The sequence below is a fragment of the Enhydra lutris genome, unplaced genomic scaffold, assembly GCF_002288905.1.
Source record: "Enhydra lutris kenyoni isolate GAN:26980312 unplaced genomic scaffold, ASM228890v2 scaffoldscaffold55, whole genome shotgun sequence".
NCBI classification, from domain to species: domain Eukaryota; kingdom Metazoa; phylum Chordata; class Mammalia; order Carnivora; family Mustelidae; genus Enhydra; species Enhydra lutris.
Genome location: NW_019154139.1, coordinates 5,819,806 through 5,842,280, shown reverse-complemented (window position 1 = coordinate 5,842,280; position 22,475 = coordinate 5,819,806). Strand labels below are relative to the sequence as shown.

The window sequence follows — 22,475 nt, the reverse complement described above, 5'->3', positions numbered from 1 at the left end:
AAGTCTTATTTATTTATTTATTTATTTATTTATTTATTTATTTATTTGACAGAGATCACAAGTAGGCAGAGAGGCAGGCAGAGAGAGAGAGGAGGAAGCAGGCTCCCCGCTGAGGTGGGGTTCCATCCCAGGATCCTGGGATCATGACCTGAGCTGAAAGCAGAGGCTTTAACCCACTGAGCCACCCAGGGAACCCCCCATTGAACTTTATATGAGTGTTATCATTGCAAAAAAAAAAAAAAAGGCTTTGGTGTTCACCTTTTTAACTGAATTTAGCTGAGTAGCATTTTTTATTTTTTAATTTTTAATTATTTTTTAAAAGATTTTATTTATTTATTTCACAGACAGAGATCCCAAGTAGGCAGAGAGGCAGACAGAGAGGGGAGGAAGCAGGCTCCCCGCGGATCAGAGAGCCCGATGGGGGGCTCGATCCCAGGACCCTGGGATCATGACCTGAGCCGAAGGCAGAGGCTTTAAAACCCACTGAGCCACCCAGGCGCCCCTGAGCAGCATTTTTTAAAAATGATTTTATTTATTTGAGAGAGAGGCAGAGGCAGAGCAAGAAGCTGCCTCCACGCTGAGCAGGGAGCCCAATGTGGGGCTCGATCCCAGGACTCCGGGACCATGACCTGAGCGGAAGGCAGACACAACCAACTGAGCCACCCAGGCACCCCTAGCTGTTTAGCATTCACAAAAAGGTTGCGTGATGTGATGTGGGCCAGGAGTGAATGGTCAAGAATTCTTCAGGTGTTTTCAGGGCAAGAGGGTGTTTTTATTAAAGCACAGGGCAGGACCCGTGGGCAGAAGGAGTTGTACTGGGGTCCTGAGGAGCGATGGATTATGTACTTTTAAGTTGGGAGAGGAGTAGAGGTAACGGAATTTCCAAATGGATATTCATGTGTTTCTAAGACTTAAAGGATCGTGAAGATCTGGCGGTTGTCCAGCTAAAGTTGCTTTTTGCCTCTAGCAAAGCATTAAGATGGTAGCGAATTCCTTGAGTGTCATACTCTGCTGTCTCAGGTATTTATCAGGGGGCTGCAAATTATAAGGAAGTTGGGGCGCCTGGGTGGTTCAGTGGGTTAAGCCTCTGCCTTCGGCTCCGGTCATGATCTCAGGGTCCTGGGATCGAGCCCTGCTTCGGGCTTCCTGCTCAGCGGGGAGACTGCTTCTCCCTCTCCCTCTGCTCCTCCCCTTGATCATGCTCTCTGTCTCTCAAATAAATAAATAAAATCTTAAAATACTTTAGAAAAACGAGTGAAATGAGTGTAGAACAAGTCATATGCTGTAAACAAAGTCATGACTTCAGGAGTGGCGGGTCAGCCCACTTCTGCAGCTGGTTAACTGCATTTATGGGTTAACCCATTTCTGGACACCGTCCTTGAAAATAATCGCTGACTTGTGAAAATAGATGGGATGCTTCGGAGTCAGAATTGTGTCGTCTGGTGTGGCTTGTGGCTAGTGACGTCTCTTTGGCCCCCACAGTGGAAGCTAAAAGCCAACAAATATCTTGTGGAGGTTTCAGTTTCATAATTGGCTTTGAGAAATGGAGATTCAGAACCGATTTTTAAATGAAACGTGGACGCCATTTCTGTAAGTGTCCTGCTCCTGAAAAGATGTACTGCCCAATCGGAACAAAATACAAATAAAAAACTTCTACCATACACGGGCCAATCTGCTGCAGCAAAATGTTCAGACTCTTCTGCACACCCCGGGTCAGGACCACTCAGCCTCTGTTTCCCACGCCCGTCTCGTGCATGCACAACTACCCTGTAATTTTCCCCGAAGCCTCATGCACCTTGCAGCCTATAGGATAGCGCACAAATCAGGTGGTAGGTAGACGGGGGCAGCGGGACCTCCCAGTGAAGATTTAGTACATAACGGTATTGTAACTCCGTAAGAATTTTCATCCATTTCGCTGACCTGATCATCATGAATAACAACTATGTGATATTATTTATCATGCATTACAGTCTGGTGCCTATGTAGATAGCATATGTCATACATATAATAATTATTTTATTATGAGCAGCTGTACGTTGCACTAGCTGAAAACCTACTTGTCCTCTTTGATTCCTCCATCTCCGCCCCCCTCCTCTAGCCTGCAGTTTATCTACTCCAAGGACAGTAACTCCAACTGGGACTGGCTTAAGGATAAAGGGTATTTACTGACTCACATCGTGTTATGCACTGAATGTTTGTATCTCTATAGATTCATATGTTAAAGTCGTAACCCCAGTGCGACGGTATTTGGACGAAGGGCCTGCGAGGAGGTGATAAATGTTAAATGAGGTCAAACGAGTGGGGTCCTAATCTGACAGGGCTGATGTCCTTACAAGAAAGGGAATAGATACCAGAGCACTGTCTCTGCCAAGTGAGGACACAGTGAGAAGCCAGGAAGAGAACTCTCACTAAGAACCAATGGGCTGGCCCCTTGATCTTGGACTTCCCAGCCTCCAGAAAACGAATTTCTATAGTTTACGCTACACGGTCTGTGTCATTTTGTCATGGCAGCCAGAACCATGCAACACATAGGCGTTCGTGTGGGCTTCAGGTCCGGCTTGATCGAGGGGCACACAAGCATCACAAGGATCCAGTTTTCCTGTCTAGTCTCTCAGCTCTGCTCTTTTGTGCATTGGCTTTCCTCTCTGATAGGCTGCCCCCTTGTAGCCATAAAGCAGCTGCATCAGCCCTGGCCTGTCTCCTCTCAGAGGTCACTCCTGCTGGGAAGGGGAGCCTGAGTGTCTGTGTTTCTCTCACATGATTGTTGGGTCCTATGAACGTCGCTGACCCATCCCTCCGACAGGGCAGGCCTGTTTCGCATTCTCTTCATCAAATGCAAACCCAGCGGTATCAGGTCCCCACTTGAAATCTTACGTGGTTCTCCAGTGCCCGGGAGTAAAAGCCCAGCCCTTCGTGGGGCCTCAAAGGCCCTGCTGACCTCTCCAGCCTCCTCTTAGCATGTCCTCCCTATCTTTGACTCCTGCCGCTCTGGCCATCTCCAGCACTTGCAGGGGGACACACAGCTTCTGTCTCGGGGGTTGTGCTGCTCCTTCTGCCTGGTGGCCCTTGCCCTCCGCTCCCCTCCTTGATTCCAACTCCTTTCTGGGGTCTCAGCTGAAGGGGTGTCCCCTTAAAGAGCCACCGACTGTGCGATCTGGTTGACGTTAACTCCTGTCTCTGCTTCCCTCGCCCCCAGGGGAAAAGGAAGGACAGAGAAAGAGGAAAACAGGAACTTCTATCTGGAAAATCACAAGCCTAGGGTGAACTTTGGCCCCTGAAAGTTTCTCCTGGGGAGGGCTGTGCTGGGAGCACACCTGGGAGCCTAAGCACCCCTTTACCTGCTGCTCAACTGAAGAGGCAGCGGTCAGCTTCCAAGCGGAGGAGAGCCACGGGCAGGCGGCGAGCTGGGCTCCAGGCTGGTCTCCAGGACGGCAGCTTCGCAAGGAAATGTGTTGAGACCCACCTTTGGCTCCGCTGTCCTATAAAAGACTGAATGCGTCTAACACCAGAGCGTGTCGCGTGGTCAGGCAACAGCGGTGCTGCCCCTTCCCGCGTCACAGTCCCTTCCACCTCCGGGAAGGAAGTCCTGGTGTGGGAGGGGACGTTGCTTACTTCCAGGCCTCAGAAAATCCTTTCCTCACATGTGTCCGCGTGTATGTACGTAGTAGATTGTTTAGTTCAAGGATACGATGTGATGTTCTCAGGAAACTTTTATTTCGCGCCACATGGTGATGTTTTATCTCGTTTAGATCGGAACGGGTTTTGCTCCCATCTTCGACACCAAGGGGCTCTCCACCTCTCTGATTGTTTGATTCTGACACCATCTACCGGGAGTCAGCACAGACCCCACAGGTTAAGGGCTCAGTCCCCAAGACGACACGCCCTGGAGACCCCCGGCATGTCCCAGGTTGTCAGCTGCGCTTCTCACCAACCTGATATCAATTCTGGGGGTGCCCATGACCTCCTCCTTGGGCCTGATGATTTGCCAGAACGGCTCACTGAACTCAGGAAAGTGCTTTATTGACTATTCCCAGCTTATCATAAAGGGTACAATTCAGGAACAGACAGATGCAAGAGACGAATAAGGCAGAGGCTGGGGCGACTGGGTTGGTGAAGCATCTGCCTTTGGCTCAGGTCGTGATCCCAGAGCCCTGAGATCGAGTCCGCATTGGGCTCTCTGCTCAGCGGGGAGCCTGCTTCTCCCTCTGCCTCTGCCCCTCCCCCTGCTCATGCTCTCTCTCTCTTGCTCTCTCAAACAAAATCTTAAAAAAAGGCTGAGTTTACCTTGGGAAAGGGCTGTATGCTACCCTCACAGAACCTCCGCGCATTCACCAACCTAGAAGCTCTCTGAACATTGTTATTTGGGGAGTTTTATAGCAATTTCATTATGTAACGAGTATTGATTAAATCATTGGCCATAGGTCGCGGGTGGAAGGGGAAGGTCCGATCCTCTGGTGACCAGCCCCACCCTGGAGCTCTCCGGGGCCCAGCGCCCAGTCCTTCATTAGTATCCAAAAGACATCATTCTGGAGACTTCCATAGGTTTTAGGAGCTGTATGCCATGAGCTGGGATAAAGACCAAGTAACTGTTGCTTATTGTATCAGAGAACAAATTCACACCCTATGACGTTCACCCCTTTAAGGTATACAATGCTGCGAGTTTGAGTGTGTTCATTTTGGGAGCTGGGGTCGTGTGCAAACATCGCCAGGGGCTAGCTGCAGAAGGCGTCCATCCCGTGAAAACTCTCCACTCTTGGCAGACACTTACCCACTTTCTGTCTCTAGGGATTTGCCCGTTCTGGACGCTCATGAAATGGAACCACACAGAATCTGGCTTTTGTGACTGGGCTTCCTTCACGGAGGATTGGATTTGCAAAGTTCATTCGTTCATAACTTAGCACGGATCGGTGTGTCGTTCCCTCACATGGCTGAGTACTCCCATCCCGCTGTGTGGGTTTCCCACATTGTGTTTGTCTGTAGGGAAGTTCATGGGCATTTGGGCTCTTTCTACTCTTTGGGTGTTTTCCTTTTTTTTAATTTAATTTAATTCAATTTATTTATTTGTTTGTTTTATTTTTGGGGTGTTAATGAGTCACCCTGCGGTGAACATTCACGTACACATTTTCTTGGATATACACAACCAGACGTGGAATTGCTGGGTCACAGACCGAGTTTACTAAACGAGGACCTGCCAAACTGTTTTTGCACATCATTGTGAAATCTATTCCTAAATATTTTATCATTTTTGATGCTATTGTAAATGGATTTCTTTTAAAACTAGGCGCCAGGGGCACCTGGGTGGCTCAGTGGGTTAAAGCCTCTGCCTTTGGCCCAGGTCATGATCCCAGGGTCCTGGGATCAAGCCCTGCATTGGGCTCTCTGCTCAGTGGGGAGCCTGCTTCCTCCTCTCTCTCTGCCTGCCTCTCTGCCTACTTGTGATCTCTATCTGTCAAATAAATAAATAAAATCTTAAAAAAAAAAGATCTGAACTGAGATCGAGAGTTGGACACTTAACTGACTGAAACCCCTGGGCACCCCTGAGTGGATTTTTTTTCTTAATTTCATTTTCAGATTATTCGTTGTTGGTACATATGCTGTAGCTTTTTGAATCTTGGTGTGTTGGTAACCAATGGCCAAGAAAGAATTCTTGCAATATCTTTGGCGCAAATGGGAGTTTTTATTAAAGCACGGGAACAGGATCCATGGGCAGAAAGAGCTGCCGCCCCCAAACACCCCAACCCCCCCCATGAGTGAGAAGCAACTGATGATAGACTTTGGGGTTGGGGGAAGTAAAGAGAAGGGAAGTTTCAAAAGGATTCTCATGTGCTATAGAAGACACAAGGGGTACCAAAGGCCTCACTTATTGTCAAACCAAGGTTGTTTTTCCCTCTAGCAAGGTGCTAAGCATCAAAATAGTAGGGAGTTTCCGGGAGGAAGGTTGGTTGTTCTCTGTCTCCTCAAGCACTTGTCAGTGGGCTGCAGGTTATAAGGACAATTTTATCTACATTCCTTCTACCTTTGTTTCCCACATCATATGAAAATGTAATTGTTTTTTAAAGATTTTATTTATTTGAGAGAGAGAGAAAGAGAGAGAGAACACGTGCACAAGCAGGGGAGGGGCAGAGGTAGACTCCCCGCTGAGAAGGGAGCCCGATGCGGGGCTCGATCCCAGGACCCTGAGATCATGACCCGAACTGAAGGCAGACGCTTAACCCACCGAGCCACCAGGTGCTCCAAAAATGCAATTGACTTTTGCAGGTTGGTCTTAGTCCCGGTGAGCTTGCTGGCCTCATTTATTAGCTCTAATAGGTTTTTTGTGGATTCCTTAGGGTTTTCTGTGCACAAGGGCAGGCCGTCTGTGAATGGAGACAGCTTTCCTTCCTTCCTTGTCTCATCGTCCTGGCAAGAGCCTCCCCTACTGTGACTAGAACGGACACCCCGGTCTTGTTTTTGTATATCACATTTATTTTATTTTTTTTTTAAAGATTTTATTTATTTATTTGACAGAGAGAGATCACAAGTAGACGGAGAGGCAGGCAGAGAGAGAGAGAGAGGGAAGCAGGCTTCCTGCTGAGCAGAGAGCCCGATGTGGGACTCGATCCCAGGACCCTGAGATCACGACCCGAGCCGAAGGCAGCGGCCTAACCCACTGAGCCACCCAGGCGCCCCTGTATATCACATTTAAAAAAATAATAATTTAATGTAAATCGCAGTGGAGCTAAGCTAGCAGTTACAAGAGTTGCAGGTGTAGGACATGGTGATTCCACGCCTCCCCACATCGCCCGCCGCTCACCGGGACAAGCTGCCCTTGCCCTGGCTGAGTGGCGCTCACGGCTGTCGGACAATCGCGTGTCCCTGCCGCCATCGCCCACTGACAGACGTTTCACTTCTGTAAACGCGAGGCTGGGGGGTAAGAGCCTCTCCATTTACACCCGCAGAATTCACCGGCGCCACCCTCTGACTCGCATGAGTCAGGCTTCACTTTTGCCAGCCTAGCGCCACGGTGGGGTCCGTATGTTGGCTTCCTTCGTATTTCTATTTCTATTAACGGGGCTGCACATCTTTTCTAATATGAATCGGCCATCCCCCTCTGGGGCCGCCACAGCCCATGGAGCAGGCCAGAAGGAGCTGGAACAGGGGGCCTTCCGCTCTTTGAGGAACCTGGAATCCCTCTTGGGCTTGGCGGACTGGGGAGTAAGTCCACTCACCCCACGTCCTCTCCTCTTTGTGAGCGGGGCTGCGCGTCCTCCCAGCTCATCTTCCAGCCTGAAAGAAGCCTACTTTTTTTGTTTTTAAGGATTTAATTAATTTATTTGTCAGAGAGAGCTCGAGAAGCAGGGGGATCAGCAGGCAGAGGGAGAAGCAGGCTCCCCGCTGAGCAAGGAGCCCGATGTGGGACCCGATCCCGGAAACTTGAGATCATGACCTGAGCCGAAGGCAGACGCTTCGCCGCCTGAGCCCCCCGGGGAGCCCCTGAGCCTGTGCTCCTGGGAGCTTTGGGGGGGGAAATATAGTTGAATTGTCTGGTGTGTTGTGTGTTCGGCGGATGTCATTGTTTGCTTCTTAGACTTTTTAAACATTGTGGCAAAATACACAGAAGACAACACTTTTTATTTTAATCATTAAAAAACCATGCATTTTGATGGCATCAAACGCATTCATATTGTTTACAACCATCACCACCATCTGTCCACCTCCAGAACTTTTCCATCTTTCCTAGATTGAAACTGTCCCCACTGAACTTCCCCTTGCCCCCTCCCCAGCCCCTGACGCCCACCACTCTGCTTTCTGTCTCCTCTAGGAGACGTGGGAAACAGAGGCAGAAGGAAATGGAGATAAAATTAAATGTCTTTATAATCTGTAGCTCACTGACAAATACTTGAGGAGACAGATTATAACCTTCCTCCAGGAAACTCCCTACTGTCTTAATGCTAATGCCTCGCTAGAGGGAAAAACAAACTTGGTTTGACAATGAGCAAGGCTCTGGTATCTTGTGTCTTCTTTTTTATTTTTACTTTTATTTAAAAAAAATCTTTTTTTAAAGATTTTATTTAGTTATTTGACAGAGATCACAAGGAGGCAGAGAGGCAGGCAGAGAGAGAGGGGGACGCGGGCTCCCCGCTGAGCAGAGAGCCCAATGCGGGGCTCAATCCCAGGACCCTGAGATCATGACCTGAGCCGAAAGCAGAGGCTTTAACCCACTGAGCCACCCAGGCGCCCCCTACTTTTTTATTTTTTAAAAATTTTTTAAAAATATTTTATTTATTTATTTGACAGAGAGAGAGAGAGAGAGAGAGCGAGAGAGTGAGAAAGGGAACCCAAGCAGGGGGAGTCAGAGAGGGAGAAGCAGGCCTCCCGCTGAGCAGGGAGCCTAATGGGGACCAATCCCAGGACCCCGGGATCCTGACCTGAGTGGAAGGCAGATGTTAACTAGAGAGCGACCCCGGTGCTCCCTCTTGTGTCTGCTTTAGCATATGAAAATCCTTTTGAAATTTCTCGTTATTTCCCCCAACCCCAAAGTATATCATCTGTTGCTCCTCTCTGATCCCCGCTGTGCTGGGGGTCAGCAGCTCTTCCTGCTGAGTCCCGAGGCTTTAATAAAACCACTTGTTTGATGGAGGCGTAATACTCCATTGTACATACGACCACATCTTCTTTATCCATTTGTCTGTTGAAGGGCGTCTTGGCTCCTTCCACAGTTTGGTGACTGTGGCCATTGCTGCTATGAACATTGGGGTACAGATGGCCCTTTTTTGGTTAGATCTGTATCTTGTATCAACATGGACGGGATGGGAGGAGATGATGCTGAGTGAAATAAGTCAAGCAGAGAGAGTCAATTATCATATGGTTTCACTTACTTGTGGAGCATAAGGAATAACACGGAGGACGTTGGGAGATGGAGAGAAGGGAGTTGGGGAAATTGGAGGGGAGAGGAACCATGAGAGACTGTGGACTCTGAGTAACAAGCTGAGGGTTCTGGAGGGGAGGGGGGTGGGGGTTTGGGTGAGCCTGGTGGTGGGTATTAAGGAGGGCACGATTGCATGGAGCACGGGGTGTGGTGCACAAAAAATGAATCTCGGAACACTGAAAAAATAAAATCAAGTTTAAATAAAAACCAAACCAAACCAAACCACTAGTTTGCACCAAGGGCCTCTCAAGAATTCTTTCCTTGGGGCGCCTGGGTGGCTCAGTGGGTTAAGCCTCTGCCTTCTGCCTTCGGCTTAGGTCATGATCTCAGGGTCCCGGGATCGAGCCCCACCCCCCCCCGCCCCCATCGGGCTCTCTGCTCGGCGGGGAGCCTGCTTCTGCTTTCCTCTCTGCCTACTTGTGATCTCTCTCTCTCCATGTCAAATAAATAAATAAAATCTTAAAAAAAAAATTTATTTCTTTGGACGCATAGGTGGCTCAGTCGACTAAGTGTCTGCCTTTGGTTCAGGTCATGATCCTGGAATCGAGCCCTAAATTGGGCTCCTTGTCAGCAGGGAGTCTGCTTCTCCCTCTGACCCTCCACCTACTCCTCCTCCTCTCTTTCTCTCTCTCTCTCTCCTTCTCAAATAAATAAAATCTTAAAAAAAAAATTTAGGATGCCTGGGTGGCTCAGTTGTTAAGCATCTGCCTTGGGCTCAGGTCATGATCCCGGTCCTGGGATCGAGTCCCACATCGGGCTGCCTGCTCGATGGGAAGCCTGCTTCTCCCTCTCTCACTCCCCCTGCTGTGTTCCCTCTCTCACTGTGTCTCTGTCAAATAAATAAAATAAAATAAAATAAATAAAAAGACTAAAAAAAAAATTCTTGGCTCTTGCCACCGGACCCCACTGAACCTCACCTACATGCGAAAACGACACCCTAGGGACCTCGGGTAAGTCGAATCACACAGTATTTCCCACAGGAAGTGGAATCTGCTGCTTGTGACTGGCTTCTCGAGTTCAGCACCAGGTCCCCCAGGCTTATCCTGCTTGTGGCTGGTGGTCGAGCCCTGTCCGTGCCGTGGAGGGACCGTGCGTTTATCGGCTCATCCGCTGACGGACGCTTGGGTTGCTTCCAACTGTTGACTATTGCGAGTCATGCTGCTATGAACACAGGTGTACAAATATATTTTCGAGACCCAGCTGTGTAGATTCTAGAAATTTCCTTAGACTTTTAAATCATTGTGTTAAACCAAAAACCAAACAAAATGAGCCAGAGTAACCTTTGCCGTTTCCTGTCACTTATTTGGAATATTAGTATCACTTATGAAATTGCTTTTTTCTCCTGTCGAGGGCCTGATGCTGGAGGCTTCTCCGCATTTCTGAGGAGAGGAATGGTTACCAGCCTTTTTGGCGGTCTAGGTTTCTTTGAGAATCTGATGAAAGCCGGGGGTCGTGTTCCCAGAGAAACACATTCACGTGTGCGAGCATACACGGCGCTGACTGTGCGTCCAGCTTCGAGGGGTCCTAGATCTCCCAAGGCTCACGGTGACCGTGACTCCGAGATCAAAGCCACGGCAGAGAGGAGCAGCTCTCACTCACGCTGCCAGGCATGAGAAACAGTGGACCTGGAGCTCTGATGGTCCACCTCCCTGCGGCTCATCTAGGAACACCTCTGTCCCCGAACTTCGGGTGCCTTTCACGTGCGGATCTCAAACCTACTGCTTTGCCTTCCAGAAGCTTCCGGAAGCTCCTTTACTTGCAGCCCTCAATGATAGCCAAGGAATGTCTGAAAAGTTTTGTTTTTTTTTTTTTTGATTCTAGTTGACTTTCTGCCCCAGATCATGACCTCCGATGAATGAGAGAAAGGAGCAACATTTAGGTTCATTTCCCGTTTATTATTAAAGTGATTTCCACAAATGTTTAATTACATGCATATGTATGAACATGATGGAGAAGAAAAAACCTTGAATGTTCAAGGAAACTAAAAGAAAAACATGATTGTGCCGGTATAGGTCACTCTTGTAGACAGAGGGGCTGCCAAAGTGCCTGGACAGTACGGCGCCTGCACGGATCCCGATGGAGGCTGGGGGAACGAGGGCCCAGCTCTCTGCTCCTCTTCCCCCTTCCCTGGCCCCTTGCCCCTCCCCCCCAGGCCCCCCAGTGGTGTTCAGATACCCCATTTCAAGAGCGGTATGGGCTGGGTCTGCCCAGGCTGTTCAAGGTTCTAATCTCAGCGGGCTAGACCTTTCCTGGGGATCTCCGTAGCCTCTGAACAGGGAAACAAAGTCCTGGGCATCAGCGAGCTTTCTTTTTGCCCCTACTTTTCAGTCCATGGTCTGCTGAGGGACACGCACATTGTCTCACATTTGTGCGCCCGAGCTGGGAGGAGGGGCCGACGGCGGACAGGCAGCATCTGTCCGGGGATGCGCAGGGGGGTAGCGCCGGGCTGCGGCTTACCTTGCCCTGTGGGCCAGAGTCTCAAAGGACACATCCATCCCGTCCATGCAGCGGAGAAGGCAGAAGCCGGGCTTCCTCTGAGTTTCTAGTGCTTGTTTCACAGGGAGGGGAGGTCCTATGTCCACGCCTCCTCCGCCTCCCTCCTCTCTACCTGCCACATCCCTGCCCCGGAACTCCCCAGCGCGTTTCCTAATCCATACAATTTGGTCCATTGATATCTCACAGACAGACATCTCCTACCTTGGGTTTCGATGGGCTTGGGTTTGAGTCTCAGTTCCACCAACTACTAGCTCTTCCTCGCCTGGGGCACGTTACCGGGCCTCCTAGAGTCTCCCCGTCCACGTCCGAGGAACGTCAGGTCCCACGCACCCCCAGGGCCCTGAGGATGGTCCCCCGCATCCTGGTGACTGGGGGACTCAGGCTTTCACTGCTTCCTGCTGAGACTCGAGGGGCCCAGTTTCAGAGGGTCCATCCGGTGGCTGGGGGTCCTCAGAGAAACAGAGGGTCCTGCTTTTTGGGGGCTGCCTGTGCAGGGTGCTGGGAGGGAAGGCGTGGCCATGCCTGCAGCCTCTGGGCCTGGGGCTGGCCTGCCCCCTCCCACCGCCCTTGCCAAGCCGCCAGGCAGCCTGGACGCTGCCCACTGCAGCTCCTCCTTGCCGCACCTGCGTCCGGCATACAGCAGGTGCTCAGAACCGCGCCTCCAGGGGCAGCCATCTGGGAGAATACGAGCTCTCTGCTCTGACGTGTGGACTGGGAATGTCTCTCAAACGTCGGTCCTTCTGCCTTTGGCCAGAATGAAGTTGGCTTGGTGCTGTCACCCGGTTCAGAAGGGCTGAGCGGCCCCCATGTGGATCCGTGGTGAAGAGAGGGGCCTGTTGTGTGTGTGTGGGGGGGGGTAGAGGCCGCTGTCCTGGGCAAGCTGGCTGAGCTCTTCTCTGCCTCTGTCTCTGCTGGTGGAGGACGGCGGCCACATCCTGAGGCTGGGCGGGCAGCAGCTCCTCCCTTGGGAGATGGACCTTGGGACTCCTTTGGTGAGCCCTGCTCCGTCTGCCCTCTGTCCACACTCGCCGTCCTGACCCAGGGTACTGGGACAGGAGCACTGGGCTCTGTCCAGGGCCAGCCTCAATCATCTTTATCTCGGGGACCAAGAGGAACTTTCCAGAGGATTCTGCCAGCCCCATGGCTGTGGCCTCTCTCCTTTCTAGGAGCCTGGCACACGGTAAGCGCTCAGCAAATGTTTGCTTAGTGACCTAACTTAGCTCAGTATTTTATTTTCCTCCTGAGTGTGGTGGATGGAGGTGTTCAACTAATTATCCCATCCCCCAAATGTCACTTAGGTGCCCACTTTAGGTCCAGCAGGCTGGGGCCTCTTGTCGTGGAAAATGGGTGATCTTGGCCGTGTCCCCAGGGGAATGGGGGTTCAGGTAGGAAACACAGGTTTTAAGAGATTGAAGGAAAGAAGATCTGTCTTTGGGCTCTCAGAAGCGGCCTCTTGGGGCCATTGCTCTCTGGTGACTTTTTGGCCCAGGTTACAGTCCTCTTTCATCTGCCTGTCCCAAACCAACGGATGGCAGGAGGGAAAGCTGTCTGAGGCTGCCACCTTGGGCCCCACGGCCTCCTTGAGTCTGTCACCATTCTGTCTGCCAGGACGGGCTGGCAAGGACTGCCCCTGGGGAGCCAGAGCTGGGCAGAGCACGGTCACCACCACTGGCCAAGGCCACCTGTCGGGGCGAGGGGCACAGAGTCTGAGACTAAGTGGAGAGCCCGGGGTGGGAGAGCGGCCGGCACACTGCCACAGCTGCAGGCTCAGGCAAGCGCAGCGCCGGGGAAAAGCAGCCTCATTCGGAGAGGCAGATGAGGTGACCCCAGTGTTCCCTCGCTGAGGGCCCAGCTGGCCACTGGACCTTGAGGCCAGTTCTCTTCTTTTCCTTGGCACGTGTCCATGGAAGCAGAGAGCCAGGAGACGCCAGGGGTGCGGGGCTGAAGGGCTTCTTCCGGGTCCGCCACTCCTGGTCCCGCCGCCACCCGGCACACGGTGCAGGGGCACCTCGGTCTTCCACCGCCACCCTTGGAGAGCCTCCCCGGCTGCCCCACGAGACGCAGAGCTGAGCTCCTCAGGACTTCCAGGCTTGGCAGCTTTCAGTCCCGGCCAGCTGGGCAAGATTTTGCTTCCAGAAGCTTGATCCTTGGCTCTTTGCCTTGGAGTGATCGACTGGCCCGCCGCGGAGGGTCCGTGTAACGCGAGGGGCGGTGGTGGCTGGGCTGGGCCTGCGGCTGCTTGAGGCCAACATCCCATCCAGGAGCAGGCCATGCTCCTTCTGGTCAGCCCCTCCCTCGGGCAGCACAGGCCTCCCGCACCCTCGTCCTGTCCTGTTCTTCCCCGGGACTCACTGTGGGGACCTGTCCTCTCTGGGGCCCGTCCTTTCTACCTCCACCTGCTCCACCGGTGCCAACCTGCCACCAGCTTCTGCAACACGGGAACATGGACAAACGTGCTTTGTTGCCCAGGGAGCTCTCCCCCCAAGCCACCAGGCTCCGATGACCGGGGACAGATCCGGTTTAACAGGTGGGACCCTCAGGTTCCCCAGGGTGGGGATGAGGGCTGACATTAAGGACATACCCCACTCCTGGCCTTTGAGTGCCCCTGATGGGAATGTGTTGGCAGCCGGCAAGTTGGGGTCGCTGGCTCCCTGGTACTTGTGAGGGCAAAGGGTCCCACATCTGTTCTGCTCTGCTGGGGGAATACCGGGCAGGTCTGACCACAGTGGCGGGGAGAGCCATGGATCATGGGGGGGCTCCCACTGGAAGGGCCGGTGGGTTAGTGGGGTTTGTGGGTGGCGACGGTCCGAAACCACCCAGAGGGGCGGCACGAAGTGTTCAAGAAAGGTTAGAGCTCTTCTGGTCCTCTATGTTTTGAGAACATTATAAAAAACCCTTCTCCTGGGTGGTTGTTATTGGAAGCCTGTTCTGGAGGACACTCACGTAATTCCTGGGGATAAGCAAGGACTCGGAGGGAAGACAGGGGTCTTTCTGGAGACTGAGGCTGGCCTTCAAGGCCTGTGACCAGGGAGGGTGGTGTGGGCCGGGACAGAGCTCAGGGCTCACACTGACCTGCCCACCAGGCCCCTTCCAGACCTGAGTTGGATTTTGGCAGAGAAGGCGCTGGTGGCAGCGTTCATTAAACTGGGGACTCGCTGTTGCTGACGTGGGTGGTAGCAAGGAACGATTTGAGCCCCCAGCCCTGTTTTGTATTGTGACATCGCCACGGCCTGCCTTGTCATCGACCCCCAGACCCTGGTCACCTGGACCCAAGCTTCACCATCAGTGGCGTGCCATGGATGGGTCTCAAACCGAGCCCATTGCTCAGCACGGGTGTGGAGGCAGGAGGAGGAGACAGCCTAGAGGCACCTGGGACAGGTGACTGGGATTCATTTTAAGATTGTCCCATGTGTTTTGCAACTGTGAACATTTGTTACCCTAAAGATACAGACTGCTTCCCACGCGTGGCTCACAGGCGGCCGCCAGCAGTCGGTCAGCAGGCGAGGACTCAGAGTGGCAGGGACGTTTCTGGCTGTGTCCCGGTGCTGGCTTCCTGGCCGAGGGGGACACCATGCGACGGGGTCAGCCTCTGGCCTTCTCTTCTTTAAAGACAGACTCTCAGAGGAACCCCAGCGTGGCACAGCAGAAAGCAGACAGCGCTCCTGGGGCCAGGCCTCCAACACTGGCTGCCTGCCCTCCGTCGCTCGTTCTCCTCACTGGTAAGATAAAGGGGTGGGCTGCTGCCCTCTGAGGTCTCTTGCGGTGGCACAGCCTGTGCTCACGTGGAGACAGCCTTGTTTCCCTGTGGCACGAGGCCATGGCACAGACCCCAAGGTCATGGCCTCAGGGCCAGCACAGGTCCCTTTCGAGATTTCCTGCTGGGCCTCGGTACCCATAGGAAAGGGCCCAAGGGGAAATGGCCTTCTACAACATTCCGTCAGAGGGCAACACTCCAGCAAAGCATCAGGGCCCAGTTCCCAAAGAACGTGCGTTCCAGAGCGTGTCCAGAACCAGCGCGCGCTCTCCAGCCTCACAGAACCAGGTGGCAAGCACCTGGAGAGGCTTCAACCCAGGGAGGCTGGGGGCAGCTCGGGAGGGAAGGCGTGGGGCTGCAGTTCGCATTTACAGTTACTGAAGAGGATTTTCCTAAAGTACCCACAGATAGAAGTATATTATATTTATATTTATATATATATATAGTACTTAATTAGATGCTCTATCAAGGAAAAGCACAAATCTACAGTTTCCTCCGCTAGCAGCTCTTCTCTGTCCAATCACAGAATCCTTAGAGCTCTGCCACGTGGCGCCTGCGTCCTGGACCCACGGCTGGAGGACAGGGGTGGGTGCCTTTGCCGGTGCAGACACTGGCTCATCCAAGCTCCCCAGACGCCCTCCCACACCCCTCCTCCCACAGCCTGGCTTCCTGTCGCAGATGATGCCTCCCAGAGCCTGCCTGCAGACAGAGGCAGTTGCGTCCCCCTCTCTCCTGAGGCGCCAGGCAAGGCCACATGTGACCCCCAAACGTGCAGCTTGCCCAGGAGCTGGCTGCGCGGCGGCACAGAGTGTCCCGGCCCAGGTGGGTCCGCTAGTGCCGCTCAGGGAGGGTGCCCCCCCTCCGGGGACGGAACAGGCCGAGGGAGGGAGGGAGCAAAGCCGCCCGCCAAAAGCAGTGTTTTCCCAGCCGGGCGACCTGAGGAGCGCAGCGGCCCAGGGTCTCCGCCTGGATGTGGTCTCACCCCCACAGGCTGGTCCGTGTTTCCGAAGGGCAGACGCTGTGGTGACTTCCCAGGGCAGCGTGGAGGCCCGCAGAGCCGCCTTCTAGCCTCTCCTGTGGAGGGAAGGCGCACTCCCCTCCCCATCGGGATACCCGGCCATCCCCGAGCAGGGCAGCTGGCGGCATTATTTGTAGGGCCGCAGGAACCGGGAGACTTTGGAGCGCAGCAGCTTGATAAAGGACCGCGGGAACATCTCCTTGGACTCCTGGGCTGTGTATTTGAAGTAGTTCTGGGGGTGCGCCAACACATCGAAGAGGGCCTTGATGAGTTTCTTGTCCTGCAAGACACAGTGAGGCGGGTGGTGAGGCTGAGTCGGGGGCGGGGGTGCAGGCCTCTTTGATGTCTGGGGCCCTGGTGGGGCCTTGGGGGTGTCTGCAAGGATGAGGGAAGAGGAAAAGACTGTGCTGCTGGGTGGGTTTCAGACCCCAGGGACTCTCTTCACCATGAACTGTTTTTTGATTTTTTAAAAAAGATCCATTTATTTTACAGACAGCCCACATGATGGGGGAGGGGCAGAGGGAGAGGAAGAGCAGAGACTCCCCGCTGAGCACAGAGCCCAGCCTCACTGTGGCTTGATCTCGTGACCTTGAGATCATGACCTGAGCTGAAACCAAGAGTCGGACCCTTCACCGATGGGGTCATCCAGGTGCCCCATTTTTTGATTTAAAAAAAAAAATAGTTTATTGGTTTTAACTCTTGATGTCCTAATAGCATTTTATTTAAAAAGAGTTCTGCAAAGTCAAAGAAAACAAACCATCGCATTGAAACCAGAGGACACGGAGCGGGGCAGAGGGTTTAGAGGCCAACAGATGGAGGTCAGAAAGCCGAGCCCCCCTGTAGAGGCGAGCACACGCTGCGTCCTGAGAGCTGGGAGGGAGCCCGGCCTGCTGTGGAGCTCAAGGCAGGGTGCTGGGAGGGTGCAGCTTCGGCACCGGCCAGAGGCTGTCTGCATCATGTCCCAGTGTCAGGCGAGACCTTGGGCACATTTGCTGTCCCGCGTCTGCTCTGTCCTGGTGCACACTCAAAGCTGTCACGGGCATGCACGCACGCCCGCACCCTCGCCCTTGAGAAACACACCCCCCGCCCCCGCCCCGTGTGCTGGGCGCGGGGCCCATGCTGGGGACGGCAGGTCAGGCAGGAACTCCTGCGCCTCCTCTGCCTCCAGGGAGGCGGGGGCCCAAATGATCCTAGACCACAGCTGACGGCAGGACCAGCAGGTGCAAGAGCCAGAGCCTCGTGGGACTCTAAGAGTCTGTGATCCACCCAGAGAGGGATGCCTACGCTGAAAGCAGGACAGGCGGATGCTCACGGAGGAGAGAGGCCTCAGCCAGGGAGCGGGGGGAGTGTGGAGGTCGGAGAACGGCTTCAGAGGCAGGTGGGGGCCATGCCCAGCCGGGCCCCCCGGGCCAAGGTTTTTGTCCTGAGTGACGGAAACACTTCTAGTTCTGCAAAGATGCTCCTGGCGGCAGGGTGGAGCCGTGGGCAGAGGGCCAGGGCGGCAGGGGAGGGACCAGGAGGAGAGCCGGCATCGTCTGCCGGATGGACCGATGGAGGGGCCAGCACTGGCCTCCGGTTCCCACTGCACAGATGGGCTCCAGCTCTGCTCCTGGGTGCAGCAGCATCGGGGCGAACCTCTCTGCTTACAAAGTGCCTACTGCGTGCAGGACCATGCCGGATCCGGAGCTGGAAGCCCACACTCTGTGAGCCGCCCCTGCTTCTCAGAGGGCTTGCCCAGGGCCACCCAGCAGGGACGTGACAGCCAGGGAACCCAAACCTGCTCCAGCCCCGTCCACCTCAGCTCCCAGGCTGGAAGTGTTAGCTCCCCAGAGGCTGAGCTGGGGCCAGACCCCCAGAGCCCAAACAAATCCCTGGGTCAGGGCCCAGAGCTGGCCAGTGCCTGCCATATGACAGACATAGAGCCCCTCGATGACAAGGTGGCTCTGCTTCTTAAGGTCACGAGCAAGATGAGGGGACAGGCAGTCCCAAAGGTGGGAGCGGATTCTACCGATTTTAAGCTCCCACAGCATCTCACAGATGAGGGAAGTGAGGCCGGCAGCTGTCAAGGAGCCCAAAGGCCAGTCAGAAGGTCCTGGGCTGGATGCCACCAGGGATCCTGTCTCGGGCCTCCTGGTCTGCAAGGACAGAGGCCCGGAATCATCACAGGCCACCATCCCGGGATCACACGGACCCTTTCCCATAAAGAAGCTCACTCACTTTTAAAATTTCCTGGTGATTCTCCGAGGCGTAGAGCCGTCCATCGCGAACGATATCCTCTATCAACTGCTGGTAGTCCTCTGTGAAACCCACCGGCGAGGAAGGAAGGGAGGTGAAGGCACCAGAACCCCCCTGCTTCCCCCTCACCTTCTGCCTCCGCCTCCCCCTGCTCCACATTCAGACTCAGATCTTGGCCACAGGCACTTCTGCCTCTGAACCTCTGTACCCTCCACCCGAATTGTTTTCCTTGAGGCTTGGCTAGCTATAAACTTCTATTCAACCCTCAATATCCAGCTTGGGCAGTACAGCACGCTGAAGGCCACAGACACCACTAATGGCTCCTTCACCCGCACCACCCCGCACCCTGTATGTGTCTGTTGCCTCCGTGTCCGCAGGGCCAGCCTGGGCCGGGCACACAGTGCAGCCACACTGACCGTCATAGGTGACATAGGGCACTTGGAATCCTTTGCCGCTGTTGCCTTCATTGGATTTGAACTGGATCCAGAGCTTCCGGGAGCGGGAGGTGAAGGCGATGGGCCTCTCATAGGTCTGGCAGGTCTCATAGGTGGTGATAGACGCGGGTGATGCTGGGGACAGCGTGGGGGGGCTGAGCGGTTGGTTGATCCACAACCCTGCCCCTGGCCCTCGTCCTCCATCTGCAGGCCATGTGCTTCCCCCAGTAGGTCAGCCACTCAGTTCCCACGCCCAGTCCCCCAAACAGTCCAGCTCTAGGCTCCATCCATGTTACCTCTGCCTCAAATGCCAGTCCCCCCCCCTCAACCCCAGTTCCTTCTCATCCTACAGAGCAGGTTTCTATGCCTCCTCCTCCAGGAAGCCTCCCTGACTGCTCCATCCTCACACTACCACATTCCTGCTCTGCCCTGGTGAACCCTTGGTCACTGCCCCTCTCTGTCGGGTTGTCACTGTCTTTCTCTGGCCAGCTGCTCTCCCCAGACAGGGCTCATGCCCACACCCAGCACAAGCCAGGGCTGGGGCGGAGGGTCACAGCTGGGAAGTCCCCTCTCCCTGTGAGCAGATGAATAAAGGTGAGCCTGCTGACCCTGGGGTGTGTGGGGCTGGCCAAAGGGTGTCCCACCTCCTCACTGCTCCCCGGGCAGCCTTCCTGAGGTGCCCTGAAGGCGGGAGAAGCTGACTTCCTAGAGCTCAGCCCTGTGAGCAGACGGTGGGTCAGAGGTGGCTGTGAAACCCCCGCAACGGGTGACCCTGGGTGGCCCCTCCGCTGCTCCCCTCCACCTGTGCATACCGCTCTTCCTCATGACCAGGACGTCGCCGCACTCGTCCTCAACGGGTAGGAAGATCTCAGGGACCACGATGAGGATCCTGCGCTTGGGGGGCGGCGAGATGTGCCACACGCACTCGGCGTTGGCCGGGTAGTCGCCGGGGTAGTTGGGGGACTCGATGTAGCCTGTGTAGTCGCCGAGCTCGCCGCCACAGTGCTGGTCTGTGGGCACCGGGGCCGCACGGGCCTGCTCAGGCCTGCTGCACGGGGGTCGGGGAGGGCGGGCCCTCGACAGCCCCGCGGCCGCCTCCACTGGCCTCCCCACCAGCTAGCCTGGCCCTGGGCCACTCTTCCCATGGGGTCGTCTTCCCGGGGGGGGCACCCTGTGACAGGCCCGCCCTGTGTCGGCTCCCCTGCCAGCCCTGCTCCTGCAGGTGGTGGTGCGAAAGCTCGGTGAACCCCCCGACTCGTGAACCCCCACCTCCTCTCTCCCTCCATGCCCTCTATGCTCCCTGAGCGCCTGCCAGGGGCCTGGGGTGGTCGCCCTCCCCGCCGAGCGGGAAGGCTCGGGGACAAGCAGGCAGCACAGTGAGGACAAAGAGACATGCCTCCCTTTGTAGCTAAGCTTCGGAACCCTCAAGAAGCCAAACGCGGCACCTCTGTGAGCTAAAGGTTCCCAGCCTCAACCTTACAAAAGAAGTCACCTTAGGTCTGCAAAGATAACTGAACCGAACACTAAATGTACACAATTTTCTCATGCCTTTTCGTGTACGAAACCCCATCAAAATTCCTGGGAAACTTTTCATGTTTACCTCACCTTCCAGAAGCTTCCCTATTTGCTTTCTCCACTTTTACTCAGGAGGACGTTTCAACCCTACCTCTGTGGAGCCCCACACTGTGCCTGCTCTTCTGTCCCCAGAGGCCACGAGCCCCGCGGGACCCTCTGGTTTAATCCCCACCATGGGCCTTTGGGCTGTCCCAGACACGACCAGCAGCACAGGGAAAGGGGTAACTGGCTAGAAATTGATTGGGGGAGGGTACAACACCAGAAAATCTGTCCCAGAGGACTCCAAAAAATGAATTAAAAATATCTAAAGTCAAGTCTGTTACGCCCAGATGACTTGCCGGGGAAGCTACTTCCCACAGCGTCTTATGCTGCCCCCATTTCTTTCAGCTGAACTGAGCTCCTCACAGACACAAGGAGGCCGGCTGGGCTTCCTCTCACGCCTCCACACCCGTCCACGCTTCGTGTCTGCTTCCTGTCCCCTGGGCTGGTGTGCGTCCACTTGGCACGTGCCTTCAAGAGTGGCATGGCCTGGTCCTCAGCCCCTGAACCGCAGCCCCCTGCCACGGGCCCGGCTTTCCCCTCCACAGACCCGCAGCCCTGGGCAGACCCACCGAGCACAGAGGCGCGGGGGGGCGTCACCCTGAGTGGATGTGCGGGTGTGCTGGAGCTGGGCGGGGTCCCTGGGGTCCTGTGGGCACGGTGTGGGGTGAGGGCTTGCCCCGCCCGCAACAGCCCACCCGCCCTGCGTCCCCCCCAGCAGCCGCAGGGAGAGCTGTACCTACTTTTGCAGTGTGTGACGTTGGTGGAGCCATCAAAGTCCGTGCTGGTGTTGCCCGGGCAGGTGATGCAGTGGTTCTGGCCAAACTCGGGCTGGTAGGTGCCCACGGGGCAGCGGATGCACCGGTGGGTGGTGGTGTTGTAGTGGTGGCCCGGGGAGCAGTGCACTGTGGGCAGGGGGGGGTGCAGATGGGAAAGGGCAGGGGACATTCTCCCCAGCGCCTCCCTGCCCTCGAGGTCTGTCATGGTGCCCAGTTCAAAGCCCTTCTTTACAACCCAGTGGCCGCCCACCATCCACGCTCGGTCCTGTCCACGGCTGTGTGGAGCTTGGGGGCTGCCCGGAGCTGGGCAGTGAGCTCTGTGACCGAGGCCTGACCACAGGGGGCATGTGTTCGGGGACAAGAAATGGGACATGAGCTGTTGTAAGGCCAGGTGTGCGCCGCTCAAGGGGTGTGGGGACCTTGTGTGGAGGCTTGAGCCATGTGGAGTCAGCTGGGAGGCAATCTGGGGAGGGAGTGGGCGTGGCCAGAGCGGAAGTCACAGGCCATGGCCATGAGCTCCTGGGTCCAGGGGTCATGCTAGGCTTCGCTCTGAGGGAGAAGGGGACCTGGAGCCACCGCATGGTCCAGGCTGCTGCTCTGGGAGTGAGCTTGAGGGTGAGGGGTGGGGTGGGGAGGCCGGGCAGCAGTGGCCTGGCTGAGGGCTGCTGGCAGGGGCTACGGACAGACTGGATGTGAGGTCAGAGGGAGAGCACTTAGGGGGATTCCAAGGTCTCCCTGGGCCCCTGGTAGGACAGAGCTGGTGTGAGCTGGGTGGGGGGGCACTGTGTGGCCAAAATGAGGGGCTCTGGCCACGTGGGATATGATCGTGGCTGTCCCCCAGCAGGAGGGTGTAGCACTGAGTTCAGGATAGACGCGGGGCTGGGGTCACTGGATGCTCTTCCTATCCAGACTCTAGAGTCAGTGCCAGGCTGGGGACCCCAGCACTACCAGCCAAGGGGTGGGTGGGTGAGGCTGAGCAGAGCCTGAGGCCGCAGGGCTGTGGGAGATGCCAGCTGGGAAGGGACTTGGCTCCAGCCTCGATGGGAGCAATGATCGGGGGGACGGTGGGGTGAGAGTCTGACTAGAGGGGAGAGGAAGTGTAGTCCACGTGCTCCTTCTACAAGTTTCACAGTAAGGAGGAGAAATCCTGGCAGGAACTGGAGGAGAGGTGGAGTTTTCTCTTCTAGAAGGGAGGGTTCTCTCTGTCTGTCCCCAAGAATATCAGGGTCAGCGGGTG

The 22,475-nt window shown here is 55.1% G+C and overlaps 1 protein-coding gene across 2 annotated transcripts in view; it reads right to left on the bottom strand.

Moving 5' to 3' along the window:
• Positions 1 to 11,054: 11,054 nt before the first annotated feature.
• Positions 11,055 to 22,475, bottom strand: part of LOC111157667 (signal peptide, CUB domain and EGF like domain containing 1) — a 138,899-nt gene continuing 127,478 nt past the window's right edge. For both annotated transcript variants that reach the window (XM_022519283.1, XM_022519284.1), the window contains 5 exons: positions 21,203 to 21,364; positions 19,658 to 19,855; positions 18,828 to 18,980; positions 18,394 to 18,473; positions 11,055 to 16,456 (listed from right to left, as the gene is read on the bottom strand). In XM_022519283.1, coding sequence (XP_022374991.1) covers positions 16,304 to 16,456; positions 18,394 to 18,473; positions 18,828 to 18,980; positions 19,658 to 19,855; positions 21,203 to 21,364 — 746 coding nt within the window. In that variant the 3' untranslated portion in view covers positions 11,055 to 16,303. The remainder of the gene's footprint in view (positions 16,457 to 18,393; positions 18,474 to 18,827; positions 18,981 to 19,657; positions 19,856 to 21,202; positions 21,365 to 22,475) is intronic.